Below are 17,707 nucleotides of genomic sequence, written 5' to 3'. Positions count from 1 at the left end.
TAATATTATATGTTTAGCTCGTAAGTTTAGATAACCTCAAAGCTCGCGGGCTCAAGGGCAAACCATCTTTACATTGACTAAGTAAAGTGCCGAGACAACTCACGAGCTTCGTCAAAACCTCGACTCGGTTAAAGCTCGACTCGGTCAAAACTTGACTCGATTAAACTCAACTCGATATGTTAACGCGTCGAGTCGAGATATCCAAAACCCGAACTCGACTCGCATCATAAGCACCCCTGGATGTGAGTATGAATTAAAATTTAAAAGCCTCAAGCCCCTGAGTAAAACAAGGAAGAGGATGTGTTTATTTGTGTGAATATAAAGTGAGCATGACTTTGGTGGAGTAACAAAATGAGCACGGGACTGATTTATTCTGCGTTATGTCTCCTCGTGACTTCACCAAATTAATTTTAATTAATATTGGAGTTTTTTTAATTTTTATTTTTTTTTAATTTTTTTTTAAAATTTTTTTTATTGTACTTTTATGATTCCGGGACGGTGGGGGCAACTGGGCAAGAAGGATGTGCTACATAGTATTTTACTTCCTAGTGTTAGTTTCATTTACACAAGTCGATACACATTTTTGATCGTATATGTTCTTAGTCTCACACTAGCAAAAATTGTAAGCATAAATATTAGTATGTGTTCACCAAGACAAATCAAACATCTCATATGATAATATTTGTTCTTATATATATAGAGAAATTTAGGAAATTCTCTCTATTTTTTACTCCCTCTGTTTTTAAATACTTGCTCCACTTTTCTTTTTTCGGCCGTTTTTAAATATTTGCTTCATTTCCTTATTTGAAAAGCTTTTATAATATTTAATTCATTTCTCTTACCTAACGGACCCAACATAGATCTTATTTTATTAATTTCATATTCTTTCTCCTCCAATTCTGTCCACTAAGACCATCATCACTCGTGGTATAAAAATTTATAACATCCCCCTCTCTCTACCACTTTCTCACTCCTCCACATCATCTATACCACAATACAATGTACTTTCTCCAAAAATTATCCCATCCATAGTATAAAAAAAGTTTTCCACCACACTTTCTCTCCCCTATTTTTATTAATAATACACTTAATTATAATTATATTTCATTTTATTATTGAAAATACTAATTAATGTTTGTAAAGTTAATTAAATAAAATAAGCAATTTACGTAGTAAAAGCGAATTTGAAAAAATATATAAAACTATATCAATATGGGTGTCTATGTGTAGATCTTGAAAAATTATGAACAATGGTAATTTTTTCATAATTTTAAACTTAATAATTTTTTCTTAAAATGCAATTGAAAAAAAAAAAAAAAGATACATATAACCAGGCCACATGGCGTGACCTGGTTGGTTCATGTTTTACGGGGATCGAAGCAAATGTTTACCATGAGATGGTATATACCATCAAATGGTATACTTTTATACCACCAATGTAGTGAAAAATTGCAAGTTTTTGATGAGTTTTTACACCGTGGTATAAAATTATACCACGAGTGTTGATGCTCTAATTTTACTAATTACAATTTTATATTCTTTCACCTACCCCACTACTTCCATATTTTATTACTTTCTCCAATTTTTCCTAAAACTCCGCGCATGGAGAAATGGAGCAAGTATTTAAAAACTGAAGGAGTAATAGTCAAAAGATTAAAAATAAGACTAAAATTATAAAATGGAGAGAGTAATAATTACTCTTTCGTTTTTTTGATACAACGACACTTTGATATGTTCGGAATTTTTGGTTGTCGTGTTGAATTTGATAAAAGATTGTGTAAGTGAGACTTATATAAATTAAAAGTTATAAAATATAGGGAAAATTAGATTTAATAATCCCAATTTTCATAAGTTTTGCTATAATAATCCAAACTTTGGATTATTCTGGAATAATCTGAACTTTGGGGGCATTCTTTTTTACTAATCCCAAATTGGTCAACAAAAGTCAATGACCTATTATATCAGGTCACTTGACATGTGCCAAGCCCTGATTGGTCCATAAAAAAACCCAAACATCACCAACCACCAGTCAACCTCCCCTTCCTCGACCGGCCACCCTAACCACCACCTCACTGCTAGCTTACAACCCCTTTATCGCTAGGCCAGCCGTGTAAACCAACCTCCACCGTCGCCGTCTTCCTCCCTCCCCAAAACACCCCCCATTCCCCCCGAATCCACCACCCCGAAACCCAAATCCACAAACAAAACCCTTTCCCACTGCCAAAAACACCCAATTGTTCGTTCCCAGCACCTTAAAACCCTAAGCGGCTAGGGTTTTTGACAGTGGGGAGGAGTTTTTGGGGGGTTTTCGGGAGTGGGAGAGATGGATTTAAGCTGTAATTTGAGCGGAGGAGATTAGGGGAAAAGGAGAAATGGCAAGTGGGGAGGGAGAAACTAGCGCAAGGGGAGGGGGAAGGGGAAACCGACACAGTAGGAGGGGAATTAGTGCCGTCGTTTAGGGTTAAACTGGTGGTATTTGGGGTTGGCTGGTGGTTTTCGGGGGAGTTGGCTGGTGGTTGGGATTTTGGGGTTTGGTTGTTTTTTTTTTTTTATTATTTATAATTTTTTTTTATAAATTGTTTTAGTCCGGTTCAGTTGTGACATGTGTCACTTTAAAAAAAATTAACCCATTCAACCAGTTACCGGTTTTTAGGATTGAAAAAAAAGGAACCCCCAAAGTTTCGGATTATTCCAGAATAATTCAAAGTTGGGATTATTGTAGCAAAATTGATGAAAGTTGAGATTATTATTTCTAGTTTTTCCTAAAATATAGTGTAACTTTTTGGAGAGAAATGTTCAATGTTCTATCCGGTAATTACTTTAGTATATAATATAGATATAGATTATGCTAAATTTTTTTAAAAAATAAAATCTTGTAAAATCCAAAATAAATATGAAAACATGCTTAAAATAGTGAGAAATAAAGAGTAAAAAACAATATAATTAGAAAATAACTATAGAAGATTGTATTATTATAAGTAATTCTTTATATGTATGGTCCCATTGTTTAAAGGGAAATGAATAGGAGTATTCTTGAAGAAAGTCGGTGGTTGAGGGAGGTGGGAAAATATTTGAAGTTTTGAACCCTTGAGGCCTTGATATATAAATCTCAATAATAGCTCCTAAGAGTGCTAAGTCATAAGTATACTTTACCCCACTCACATTGTCAGACATAAATCATTTATTATCCGCTCCATTTTTTGCAGGTACAAACTTAATTAAGATCATTCAACTTTTATCTATTTATTTACTACTAGTATATATTAAATTGTATAAATGTGGTCAATTTGGTAGATTAGAAACTAAAAAGTGTGATAAAGATGCAAGGAGAAACTGTTTTGGTAACTGTGGAATGCTTAAGAGGCAGATTACAAGCTGAAAGAGCTGCTTCTAGAGCTGCTGAACAAAATGTTGATCTGTTGGCTACGAAGGTATGTGTCCAACTGTTAGACTCGGCTATTTTAAAACATTCCATGATTTACTTTTTTCATGAGTTTGGTGAAGTGTCTATCTATATCCATGCCGAGATATTAGAATCCGACACGGATATTTGAGGTGAAATAAAAAGTCGATGTTAATTTAGCCTCCTGCCCTTTATTTGATTTAATAAAACTTATTCACTTTGTTTTTCCTAATGTTTGTTGCAATTTGTGATTCAGTTAAGTGAGCTAGAGAAACAGCTAAAGATTGAAACAAAGTATAGAAGAAAAGCTGAAAAGAAGCTGAATATCCTAATAAAGAAGCTTGAATCTTTGAACATTCCTAAGAACAACGTTATTTTAGGGGAATATGAGCGATTAAGTTCATCAAACAATTCTGAAATTTCGTGTTTGTCATCAATCACCTCTACAAGCTTTAGTCATCAAGAAAATCATCTTCCAGTGTTTCGAGGATCGAAATCGAGCTCGATTTGTAGTGAAATTGCTGAGGAAAATACAGAATCTGAGATTAGTGTGAAACAAAAACGCCAAGATGTTATCAAATGTGAGCGAAACCAAATTGATCACACTATTGGGAGACAAGAAATGGACGAAAATTGTCACGGGTGAGTGGCATTTTTTTTTTTTTAATAATAATTTCATATTAGCTGATTAATAATCCTTATTATTTACTCGGATTTATTTTATAGTTTTTGCTCCATTTGTTTCAAAATAAATTTCTCCATTTTTATAGCTTTCACGGATGACATTGGTGCTTAATACATAGATCAAACATAGTTACTTCGTCAATAAATCTATTTCAATAAATTTTTTTGAAATTTTTTTTATAATTATTGATAATTAAATACATTTTATTCTAATAAATACCGTACTCCAAAGGAAATTTTAATGAAGTAGAGGGAGTGTTTTGGAGTGAAGTATAGAAAATGCCAAATTTTGGTGCATGTGAGAAACATATGAATAATGATTTAATTTAAACATTGGACATTGGTATACGATTTAAACTCTACATTCTCTGTTTTTATAGATTTGTCAGGTTGATTAAGGCTAATTTAAAAGGGGTAAAAGACATAGGTTGCTTAATGTTATCGTTTTTCTTTGTTAAATTAATTGTTGCCTTCAAAGAGGACAACTAGATTTCATTAATAAAAGTAGAATCCGACAATAACAAAGACAATGCAAGCAGGGATATTATTTGCCCAAACTCTCCTGCCAAATCACTAGGCATGGCAAAACAAATCTAACCTGAAATTCCCAACCCAAATGACCCGACCCAAGTATAGTTACCCTAAATCAAACCAAAACCCAATTTGGCCCAGCATGAAAAGTCCAAACTCAAATTGACCCAAAACTGATTTAATTTAACCCTAACCTGACCCAAACCATATCTAAATAATAACTTTGTTAAAGGATCGTATCAACAAAAATTAAACTGATGGTTGAAAGTTGATACCCAAAATCGATTTATATACACCATCACACATTCAAACCCCCTCAAATGAGAGCATACTGGGCTTGAAATGTGAATGCAGCTTAGGACCCCTATACAGTTATACCCAGTGCGAAATAAATTCAACTTAAAAGAAGGGGTGGATTAGATTTGAACCTTTAACCTTTTATTGTCACGCTGTCTCTAATACCATGTCAAAATAAGTGAAAATATTTAATTGTATACTGACCCTAAATAAACATAATAAAAGTTACAAAACCACACATGAATTTTAACTGGATCCAACCAAAAGTAAGACGTATCAAGTTAACTCGTGTCGAATCAAAACATGACCTAAACAACCCAATTTCTAACCCTACCAATCACCCATGAATAACAATGAATAATTTGTTGTATTTTATTTAAGTCTAAACTGTATGGGTAGTTTGGCATACGGAGATGAAGTTTGTGGATTAAAAGATGGAAATGTGAATGGAAATTAGAAATTCATTAAAAAAAATTAAAAATAATGAAGTTGAAGATAGACTGAGAATATACAATAAATTTACAAACTTTTGCTTACTAGCTAGTAAATATCATCCTCTTCTTATTTACGAAGTATAAAGAAAAAAATGTGAAATTTTTAATATACATCGGGTGTACCGTGCACCAAACTAACCCAAAGTTAGTTTTGCTATTCATTTGATTATTAAATGAATAACAATCATAAAAATGAGAATAATAAATTCTTGGGTGATCCGTGTACGCATTAAAAAATTTACAAACTTTCTCTTACTAGCAAACTATGTGAAGTTAGATTAGAAAACCCATTTCCATCAAGTTTTACTTATATGTTGGTGAGAAACTATGGACAAAATTATTATTTTTGTTTTGAAAAACAATTTGTGGCATTTATTTTGACATAGCAAAGAGTAATTAGTTATTCATTTATTCCCTAAATACTACACCATTTGTGGGTTTAACATTATGAACACACGATCATCTTTAATTATATATTGTGATTTATATATATGCAAGGAAAAAAATAGTCATCTAAAATGTTGTTTGATGCATTTCATTTCATAACATCAACTTTTTATTTTATTTTATTTTTTTACTTTTATATTTCCAAATCTCTCAGATTGAAGCAATTATCGTTGGAGAAAAGCAATGATGATGAGATTGACGGCAATCAAGATAAACATTTCGTTGATAATTCATTGGCATTGGTTCCCATGAGCCCCGTTGTAGAACTAAACACTTCTTCCAAAGGGCCATTAGAAGTTAATAGTGAAAATGTCAAAGAAGTCCTTCATACATTAAAGCAAATTAGAGAAAATATTCAAAGCTCCATTGGAGGTCAAGGGGCATTATTAAAAGTTGGTTAATGTTTTTGTAAGTATAATTTTCTTTATTTTCTTCAATTTATATATCAATTTCTGTAATTTTAGATGATAATAATGGAAATTCTTACTTTGTTTTTTCTTAGCAATATTGGAAAATAGGTTGTAATAATTACAAGTGTACAACTTTGGTTGAATAATCTCAACTTTCAATTATTACTAGTTTTGTGCCCCGTGCGATACCCGGGTTGTTTATGGACTTTTGATAAAATTATTTTATATTCAATTTTGATTGAAAATAGAATTCTAAATTAACTTTTTTTTGCTACAAAGTCTATCTATATTAATTCCAACGTGATACAACACTTGGCGAAAAGTTAAAACGCTAAATAATGTTGTCTTGTGACATAATTATAAGTTTATTATTTGGTATTTTATCGAAAATAAAACTCTAATCAACAATCTTATTCTAAAATTCTATCCTAATTTGATTGAAAATGGAATTTTTAACTAACGTTTTTATCTTATAAAGTCTATCTAAATCTATCCAAGGTGGCGCGACACTTTGACTATTTTTATCTTATGAAGTTTATTTAATCCACCCAACGTGGCGCGACACTTGGCGAAAAATTAGAACGCCAAGTATCGTTGCCTCGTGACCTGGCTAAAAGTTTAGCTTCATATATTAGTTATATGATATGGAATAATTTAAACTTTAGAGTGCCTTTTTTATTTTTTTTTTCACACAATCCCCATAACCGATAACTTATTGAATGAAATATTATACACACATGGGTATACCGTGCACCCAACTAACCCAAAGTTAGTTTTTGCTTTTCATTTGATGATTAAATAAAAATAATCACTAAAATGAGAACAAATCCATGGGTGTACCACACACCTGGGTATATATATAACAATCTCTCTTTCAAAAGAGTTATGAAATAAACTATCTAGTAGGCATGTAATAACTAATAATAATGTTGGTGGAAATGTTTGATTTAATACATTAAAAAAATAAAAAATTAGCAAAAAATAAATTAATTAAAATAAATGTTCAAAACTCGTAGGTTGCCCTGAACCCAAAACTTTAGGCAAGGGTTGAACTTTTTTGACTCGTAACCTGAACTGACCCAATCCAAGATGACTCATGATCCGACCCTAATTGACAGATCTATATAGTAATAAAATTCTTATTAGATTGTGAAGTATATTATTTTAACCGATTAGTATATACTACGCATTATAAATGTATGTTTTACGCTTTGAACATTTCTTTTACTCCAAAAAAATTTTATGATATAAAAAATAAATTTATACGATAATTTTTTAAAATCATAATCTAATAATTTTTTTAATAAAATTATAATTCAATTTGATATTGGTATTTTATCGAAAATAAAACTCTAAATAAACTAACTTTTTTTTTTTTTTTTTTTTTTTTATCTTATATAGTCTATTTAAATCTATTCTACATGACGTGACACTTGGCGAAAAGTTTGAACGCCAAGTGTCGCTGCCTCGTGATCCGACTAAGATTTTAATATTGTTATTTATCATGTCACCGAATTTATTTATTTTTTTAAAAAGTCCCCACATATATTACTACGTATTAATAATTAACAATTACTAAAAATTAAGTTCAAGCTAAAATTAAATACTGGGTAAAGATTAAGACAATAATAATATTTACTATCATTTATTCAAAAGATAAGATTAAGTATTTGTAGGCGTCGTTCGAAGTGCGCCTACGTTAAAGCATGTTGTGAATATGCTTGACACTCTTAGGAAGTGGGAATTGACATATACGATTAGGGACAAGGAAAGTAGAGAGCCGCCAACAAGTTTTTAAGGAACTTGTAAACCGTTCACGGATCATAAAAGGCAACCACGAATAAAGGGACAACGAAAGGCAACAACGATTGACCCGTGAAGGTTACACCCCATTCATAATCCATGAGATTACTAACTCCATAAGGTTCGGAACCACGAAAGGAGGATCGGGGATGATGGTACGAAGTGAGTCATGGAGTCACATTCGCCCGTATTGGCCTCTACTCGATTCTTATAGTGAAAAGTGATTCCTGCGATCTCAAAGGCATACAAACGAAAATTCAATTTGCTCCAATCTATTATTAAGCAAATTGGTTGAATATTAATGCAACATATAATTCTAAAATATTTGTGATCACTTTAATTAAAAACAAGATTAAAAAGGATCCTAAACCGGTTGTCGAAATTATCTTATTAGGCGTGATTTTCAATTACATATTCCCTTTAATATGGTGATCATAAAAAATATAATAAAATAAACATTAATATTGGAAGCAATTTAACAATAATAGCGTTAGTCAAATCAAATATAAAATGACCTAATCATGATACTAGCAATATTAAAATAAAATAAGAGTAATTAAATTAATTAATTACTCACATTCCGCACGTTCCTTTAAATTGCTACATCATGAATAAACTGTTAGTAACTTCAAGTAAAATATAAATCAAATTGAAACAATTAAATTAAATAAAAATTAGAGTTGATTTAGTCCAAACCCTCAGTCAATTATACCTTTCACGCCTTAGTTTAAGTATAGAACTTTGGGTATTACATGGACTCCTTGGATTGCTTAATTAGGGGAAGTATTTTGAGAAAATAGGATGGCTAGTATTTAGGCAAAAGAGGGAGAAGAGAATTATTTTATGATCAAGATTGTTGATGATTGGAAAAGGGGTGATATGACCTATATTTATAGATAAAAAAAGAAGGGTCGAAAAAACAAGATAAGATCCGAATTAAATCGGAATAAAACTCGATAGACTGCAGTTTTGACTGTTTTTGTTTTTATCATATCTTTTGATCCAGAAATCGGAATAAGATGAGTAAGATATAGTTGGAAAGCTCTTGAAGTCTAATTTCTAACCCAATTAGAATCAGATTAAAATATTTTATATAATAAAAGATATGGTCGAAATAGTGAGACAGTGTCAGTTTTGGATAGAGTTTGACATTTTATTCATATCTTTTCCGTTATAGCTCGGAATTGATATTATAATATATCATTGGAAAGATAATTTCATGTGCTATCCAACCATATAAAATTTGGATAAAAATAAGTGGCACGAAAATAATATCTGTGTATTTTTGAACGTCTTTCAATTCGGATAGAAATAGGATTTTCAAAAAGAAAAGTTTTATTCAATTTCAAATTATTTAATCTTATCTTTTCAAAAAGGATAATTAAGATCTTTTAGAAACTTATAGAAGTTTCTAATTAATCCTAACTGGTTTAGGAATTGGATTAAATCATTTAGACCCTCCACATGATCATTGGGTCGTAGGTAAGGTGGGCTTAGGTTCGGTTTAGGCTCAGTTTAATATTTTGGCCATAACTTATTCGTTATAACTCGGATTTGGGCTTATAATATATCGTTGTAAAGCTCTTTTAAAGCCCCATACAACTATTCAATCATTGGACCCAGATTATGGACCAAAGTAAACTGGAATAAATGTTTTTATAAAAAGGACACGAAATGAATGATTTTAAAGGACACGAAATGAATTATTTTGGGTTTAAAGGCACGAAAAGAGGAAAATAAGTTTTGGTTTGGGGAAATGGGCTAGAATTTGGGTTGGTTTATGAAATGGAAATATGGATTTAAGCACTCCAAGATTAAATACTCAACCCGACCAATAATGGCGGTGAAAGGTTGTTCATCATCGGGTTTGGTTTTGGGAAGACATTTTTAGGTGTCTACAGTATTGGTTTATATTAGGAAAGATGAATATTGTGAATATCTTAGAACATTTTGTGGGAATATTTTGTGAATATCTTTAGGTTATTTGGCCTTGCCCTTCAAGTTTCCTAGCTTATATATAATTGTATGTGTCCGTTTATGGTGAATGAGAATTACAGTGAATATTATTCAATATATTTTAGCATGGTATCAAGAGCCTTGTGAGATCTAATTTTTTCTCTAAATCGTTGTTTTTCATAAACATCGTTTGTGAATGTGAATTGTTTTCGTGAGTTTCAAATCAATCAATTTTTTTTCCCTTTGTGCGTGAGAGATGATAGGAGGGGATGGAGGAAAATCAAAGGTCAACTTGACCTTTCACCTAGGTTCGAGTGACGGGCCAGGTAACGTTATCACCCCTATTCAATTGAAGGGTGATAATTATGATGAGTGGGATAGGGCTGTGAGCACGGCTCTAAAGGCTAAGAGAAAGTTCGGTTTTATCGATGGCATGATTGCGAAACCGACTGAATCAGAGAAGCTTGAGGATTGGGTGGCCGTTCATTCTATGTTGGTTTCTTGGTTGTCAAATACCTTGGATCCGATTGTACGGTCAACAATTGGGGATTATGATGATGCTTGCTTGCCGTGGACGAATTTGAAGAACAGATTTTGCGTGGTCAGTGGCACTCGTGTATGTCAAATGAAGCGTTCGTTGGGTGAGTGCAAGCAAGGTTCAATTGAGGCAGTGGCTGTGTACTTTGGTCGTTTGTCAAAAATTTGGGATGAACTGACATCTTATGTGTCTGTCCCAAAGTGCTCGTGTGGTGCGTGCAAGTGCAACATTGTGGCTCAAGTTGAGAAGATCAGAGAAGAGGATTATGTGCACCACTTTCTCATCGGCTTAGATGATGCATATGCATCGATTCGAGGCCAACTCTTGGCGCAAGAACCTCTGCCTAGTGTGGACAGAGCCTATCAACAGCTTGTTCAAGCTGAGCAGCTGCGTGGGGGGGGGGGGGGGGGACAGAACTTGTGAGAATGCCGTAGCCTTCAAACTTCAGTACGAACCGAAGGGTAAAGCTCGTGACAATTCTGACAAATTTTGTTAACATTGTAATCGTGAAGGACATGAAGAGGCAACCTATTTTCAATTGCACGGGTTTCTAGATTGGTGGGGTGACAGGCCTCGAGGAGGCCGTGGCCCAGGCTGTGGTGGGTCTGCTACTGCAGGCCGTGGTGGACGTGCAGGAGGGCGAGGCAGAGGAACCAACTCCTCTATGCGTGCGAATAAAACTGGTGGGCAGGCTGTTTCACAGAACAGCAACTCTGCTCCTAATTCGAGTGATATAGTAGCTCTTGCAGGGGTTTTGGCAGCTCAAATTCAGCAACTCCTTGACCATCTAAATTCTCTTAAACCCAAATTGCTCGGTAAGCATGACTTGGGTTGGATAATTGATAACGGAGCCTCGAATCATGTGACTTGTGATCTCTCTTATTTGACGAATGTGACGAATGTGACTCATTGTCCGGTGGGATTGCCGGATGGAACTTATGCTAAGGCTTCTAAAATAGGCACAGTCACATTAGATGGCGGCTTGATGATTACAAACGTTCTTTATGTGCCTCAATTGAATTGCAATTTAATTTCCGCAACTCAATTAAGTGATGAATCAAATTGTATTATGCAATTTACTAACAAACTTTGTGTTATACAGGACCTAACGACGAGGATGGTGATTGGAGCGGGTGAACGTGTGGATGAAATTTATTATTTTCGAGGTGTTCCAACAGTGAAGACTTTGAAGACAGATGGGGATCAATCTACAAAGTTGTGGCATCAACGTTTGGGGCATCCTTCGGGAAAAGTTCTTGAGCAACTTCTGTTTGTGAGTCGTAGTAGTAGAATTAAATCTTGTGATGTATGCCCTAGGGAGAAACAACATAGGAGTAGTGTAGGGAATAATTTCAAGCGTTAACCCCTTAGCTTGAACCCCACTGTGATCATACACTAAAGTACGGTGGCGTCCAAAAGGGAAGAAGATAGAGCAAAAGAGTCGCCAACAAGTTTTAGGAACTTGTAAACCGTTCACGAGGTGAAGGTTACACCCCTTAACGATCCAAGAGATTGTCAACTCCAATAGGTCTGGAACCATGACTGGTAGTTCGGGGATGAAGGTACAAATCCAACCTAAAAGAGATTGAACCTGCCCTAATAATAGGCCTCTACTATATTCTGATCGTATTCATGTGCGCTTTCTGACTAACATGCAATCAATAGAATTAACCCTAAACCTGTTTATCTATGTTGGTTGAATATAATGCACAAATAAATCTATTATTGGCGATCACTTGAATTATAATCATATTAACCCTAAACAAGATTATTAATTATCTTATTAAGCGCGATTACAAGTACCAATTCCCTTTAAACATGCAATAAAAAGGCGTGATCAATCAATAACAATAAATATATCAAGCAACATAATACATAATCATAATAATTATAATCATGATAAATAATAATCAAAACAATAATCATCATAGAAACAATTATAATAATAATAAAATTATAATCATAATCAAAACAATTATAAAAATAATCACGAATCATGTTAAAGCATAATAATAACAAGATCCTAGGCATGATACTAACAAGATTAATAACAAACCCTAGCATGTCACTAAAAAATAAAAATCAAAGCTATAGCCCTAACATGATACTAACAATCATAAATATTAGGAAGACAATAAAATGCATCATAGAAATCATAATTGACATTATATTCTTTACCCTAAACATGATACTAGGAAGCAGTAAAACATCCTAACATGATCATAATAATAACAACCTAGACATGATTTCTACATCATAATAACAATGTAAACAATTAAAAGCACTTACTTGGATGCCTCGTACCTCTTTCTAATAACAAAATACACACGTTAGTAACTTAAAGGAAAATATAAAATTAAATAGTTAAATTAAATAATTGAAAGAGAGATTTGGGACCAAACCCTCAGAAATTAAAACCTTTCACGTCTAGGGCGAAGGCAGCTTCGAATATGGCTAGGTGTTTCTAAATCTAATGAATGCGGAATTTTTATATTTGTGAGAAAGCTAGTTTAGAAAAGAGAGAGAGAGAGTAATCAAGTGAATCTTGATGAGAGTTGGTGAATAATTGAAGAGAATGAAAGAGAATTGAAAACTGGTTGTAGGTGAATACTGGTTGTAGGTGGATGAAAACGGAGTTTTTAATACGTTATTTATAGAGAAAATCAGCCAAAAAGATAAAATTATTAAAACAGAGTTCTGGCGCACAGAAAACAGAACCAGCGCCAACGCTGGCTGTTGGCGCCAGAGCCAACGTTAGCGCCAGGCGCCAAGCGTAGCGCCAGACGCTACAGCTAGCGTTTGGCGCTGATCTGGAAAATTACGCGTTTTCTTAAAATCAGATAAAAATTGCCGTACAGGAGGATAAAATTGTATTTTTCCTCAAAAATGCTCTTTGATTTTAATTAAAACTCTAAAATGTCAACAAAAGTCAATTTATCAATGCTAATAGAATTAGGAATGAAAAGAACCTTCTAGAAGAATCTAGAAGACTAAAACCATTCCTAATTGCATTAGGAATGATAAATCTATATTAGACCCTCCCCTAGATCATTGGGCCGCACATAAGGCTCAAACCGGGCCCAGTTTGGTAAATATGCCATAAATTCCTCAATATTTATCGGAATTGGGCTTATAATATATCGTTGGAAAGGTCTTGTCAAGCCCCATCCAACTACACTACTATTGGACCCATATCATGGACCAACCAAACTCGATTGACTATTTTCTTAAAATAAGTTTTTAAAAACAGAGAGAAGAGAAAAGAAATTAAAACTATCCGCAACACTAAACTTTCCACACTTTCGCTTCATTCGATTATGATTCGATGTGAAAGGTACTCATCACTGGGTTTGGTTTTGGGGAGACACAAATGGGTGTCTACAGAAGCCTCCACTTTGACTGAGTTTGGAGAAACGCAAGTTTCAAAAACAAAAGTCAAAGTATCGATAGGGACGGAGAATGATTCAGAGCATTCTGCGATCCTAAATCACTCTTGTAACGCCGATACCTGCAAAACTAGCGTTAGTTAAACAGATAAAAGAGTTAAGAAACGCGTATCTTGCACTGTCGAGCACACATCTCTGAAAGTAACCGATTGTTGCCGCTTTTCCGTTGTTTTGATGACCTCCTGCAAGCTAGATAATGCCATCCCGCTTGAAAACCGCTACGCCTGTAACTGCTTCCAATATAGAAAATTGCTTCGCTTGAAACGATCCTCCTCCGCTATGATAATATTCCACGTCCAAGGGAATACTATCGAAGATTGCTTCTCTTGAAACAATTCTCTTCCGCTATGATAATACTCCACGTCCAAGGGAATACTATCGAAGATTGCTTCTCTTGAAACAATCCTCATCCGCATTGATAATATTCCACGTCCAAGGAAATACTATCGAAGATTACTTCTCTTGAAACAATCCTCAGTTTTTTGTGACAACTCTCCACAATCTAGGGAACGCCACCTTGCTGTTTTGATGTTCACTTGTCTCTGAACAAAGAGCCTCTTTTTGATATGTTCACGCGTCTCTGAACAAAGAGCTTGATAATAGGATGCCCACGCGTCTTTGAGCAAAAGAGCTTGTAGGAAATGTCCACGCGTCTCTGAACAAAAAGCTTGAAAAAGATTGTCCACGCGTCTCTGAACAAAAGAGCTTGATTGATATGCCCACGCGTCTCTGGAGAATAGAGCTTGAATGAAATGTCCACGCGTCTCTGAATAAAAGAGCTTGAAAGAAATGTCCACGCGTCTCTGAACAAAAGAGCTTAAATGATATGTCCACGTGTCTCTGAACAAAAGAGTTTGAATGATATGTCCACGCGTCTCTGAACAAAAGAGCTTTGATAGAAATGTCCACGCGTCTCTGAACAAAAGAGCTTGAAAGAAATGTCCACGCGTCTCTGAACAAAAGAGCTTGAATGATATGCCCACGCGTCTTTGGAGCAAAGAGCTTTGATGATATGTCCACACGTCTCTGAACAATAGAGATTGAATAATATGTCCACGCGTCTCTGGAGCAAAGAGCTTTGATGGAGATGTTCACGCATCTCTGAACAATAGAGCTTCGGTACTTGAACGTTTGTTGCGATAATATTCTGAAGAAAAATTTCCGAAGACCAACGTTTGTCGATCTCTAAAGCTCGCCTGAACTTTGTTTATGCTAAAACCAGTATGTCGGTGTTTCGTGATGAGCCAATTCTTAGGCGCTTTAAGCTAAGTGAGACGATCTTTCATCAGGTCGACCACTTATTGTGATTGTAATCAAACTGACTACTTAATCATGTCAAATTGCTTATAGAGGCTAACTGGCGTACCAAGGAACCCGAAATTGCCGTATGAGGTCGAAATCACCTTTATGAGAGGCTTCGAGCTCTGTTGCTGATGAAATATCTCTGGCGTCAAGAATTGACTCTGTTGCCAGACGCTGTGATCTAGCGCCAGGCGCTAAAGGCTATTGCTAGACGCTAGATGTTGTCGTCTGGCGCTGGAGTAGGGTCTTCCCTATTCTGCTGCACCTGTATTTATTTTTGACTATAGAACTTTTCCAATCTCTTTAATCATCTTAGGGTTGACCTAAGGTTTAACGTCGCTTGACTTATTGACTCGACACGACTCAAGGCATAAACTTGACTCGCTGTGATCGACTGACTCGAGGTTGACTCGACTCGAAGTGAAATGACACATGTGTTAGACTCAAATCAAAGTGATATGACACGACATGACTCAATGTGTAAATGACTCGTGTGTGCATTGTAATGTGATCGTGCGACTCGAAAAATGCAAAAAAGCAAAAATTTTCCGTCATTTTTGTGTGGAGTCATTTTTGTGTGGAGGGTACTGACTTTCTCCCGAAAAAGAAGGACGCGAAAAAGAATCGAAAGTTTTTTGAAGGTGCATGTTGAATGAGCTTAGTCAAATGTCATTTGATACTATCTCTCAAGTTGTAAGGATTAATCCATCCTAGGCTATCTCAATGGTTGTCTCAATGATGAAAGTATTTGGGTAACTTAGGCACGGAGGCTAAGCACTTCATACTTCGTGATGCAATGACAATTATGAGTAAGTTTGACGAAGCATGTGATCGCGGGTGGACGTAGGTCGTTGGGACTACTAACCCTAACTAAATTAAAAATTTATAATACCTAAACTTACACTAAACTAGTTAATGGCAAGTAAAGGGTCGAACCCAAAAGGACTAATTGTATCAATTTGTGCAAATTAGACTAGTAGGAAAGGTCGTTAGATAGAGAGAGGTTAAACTAAACACGACTAAGAACAAACAACTAAAACTAGGGAAAGTGGAATCCAATCACATCAATGTATTAAACAACATCATAAAAATAGATGAAAATGACCTCAATTAGGAACATCAACACATTTAACTCACTCTCGCACAATTAAGCATGTTAATTATCCTACTAAACTAATTCACTCTCGTGCAACTAGCCTAGCAAAGGTATGGAAGAATTTAGGGCTCTCAACCAACTCACTCTCGCACAATTGATTGAAAGCACAATTAAGAGCATAGAATCGATTAGCTAGAAAGATTCTAATCCATAAAAGCATCACCCATACACAATAATCAAGAAACAATTTCATACTAATCACAATCAATCATTTAATTCATTAATATAACCTTCATCCAATTCCCTAGAACAAAAACCTAAGCTAACATAATGAAGAAAGACATGGAAAACAAGGTAAAATAAGAATAAAAACAAGATTAAACAAATAAACTAATTAATCTACTCAAATCAACAAACAAAAAGCAAAAACTAAGAATCAAGCAAAGAAATAAAGATGAGAGAAAGTTAGAAAATGCTCATTGAATAGATGAGAAGAAGTTCCACAAAGTTGCTTCTTCAACCTCTCAAAAACTCCATGGAAATCCAAGCTTTCTCTCTCTACACTACTCCTAAAACTAGAGAAAGAAAATCCTAATATAACCCTAAGAGAGAGAAAATAAAGGCTAAACTAATCTAATCTATCTAAAATAAAATGTTGATTGAAAGTTTTTAGAAAATAACCCCAAAGGGGGTATTTATAATACAAGTTAAATAAAACTAAAATAAAAGAAATTAGAAAGAAATAAAACTAAATAAAACAATTAAAATAACTAAACTAAAAACCAAAAAAAAAAACAAAACTACAATAAAATAAAATAAAAGAAAATGAAAAGGAAAAGAAACCCCAAAAAATTCCTCCAATTCCCACCAAACCCCACGAATTATCAGACCCCCCAATTCCCCTTCTCTTCGTGGCTGCTCTGAACTTTCATCACCATCATGCATCATCTTCACCCTTCATCGAAAATCATCATCAAGCATCATCACATTGCAGCCGTTCGATTTTCATTAAAAGTCACGCGCGAAGCTCGTGAAATGGTTCGGTCAAACCATGGGTTGGTGCGGCCGAACTACAGGGTTGGTTCGGTCGAACCATGGGTGTGTTCGACCACACCTCTTCAAATTACAAAACCCCAAAAGTTTCTGACTCGAACTTTGACCGAACTCCTTTGGTTTGATCGAACTTGATTAATTGCTATTTGCTCTGATTTTGGGCGCTTGATTGAAGTGAATTGTTGCGATTTGTTGGCTGCTACTGTTGTGGTGGTTTTGGCGGCTGACGGATTGCGAGTTGGCTGGG

At 34.6% G+C, this 17,707-nt stretch overlaps 1 protein-coding gene across 2 annotated transcripts; it reads left to right on the top strand.

Annotated features, from left to right (window-relative positions):
* The first annotated feature begins 3,103 nt into the window (after positions 1–3,103).
* Positions 3,104–6,357, top strand: LOC145614060 (uncharacterized). 2 transcript variants are annotated; one of them, XM_081669070.1, is made up of 4 exons: positions 3,104–3,206; positions 3,295–3,431; positions 3,660–4,045; positions 6,011–6,357. In XM_081669070.1, the coding sequence occupies exons 2-4, from the start codon at positions 3,321–3,323 to the stop codon at positions 6,255–6,257; spliced, it is 744 nt and encodes a 247-aa protein (XP_081525196.1). In that variant the 5' UTR covers positions 3,104–3,206; positions 3,295–3,320; the 3' UTR covers positions 6,258–6,357. The 2 variants fall into 2 exon arrangements, with proteins under 2 accessions (XP_081525196.1, XP_081525193.1); XM_081669067.1 differs by having other exon boundaries at positions 3,138–3,431.
* Positions 6,358–17,707: the final 11,350 nt, after the last annotated feature.

Source organism: Chenopodium album, chromosome 3 (assembly GCF_948465745.1).
Source record: "Chenopodium album chromosome 3, dcCheAlbu1.1, whole genome shotgun sequence".
Classification (NCBI taxonomy): domain Eukaryota; kingdom Viridiplantae; phylum Streptophyta; class Magnoliopsida; order Caryophyllales; family Amaranthaceae; genus Chenopodium; species Chenopodium album.
The sequence above is the reverse complement of the archived record's forward strand: the minus strand, read 5'-3'. Positions and strand labels throughout refer to the sequence as shown.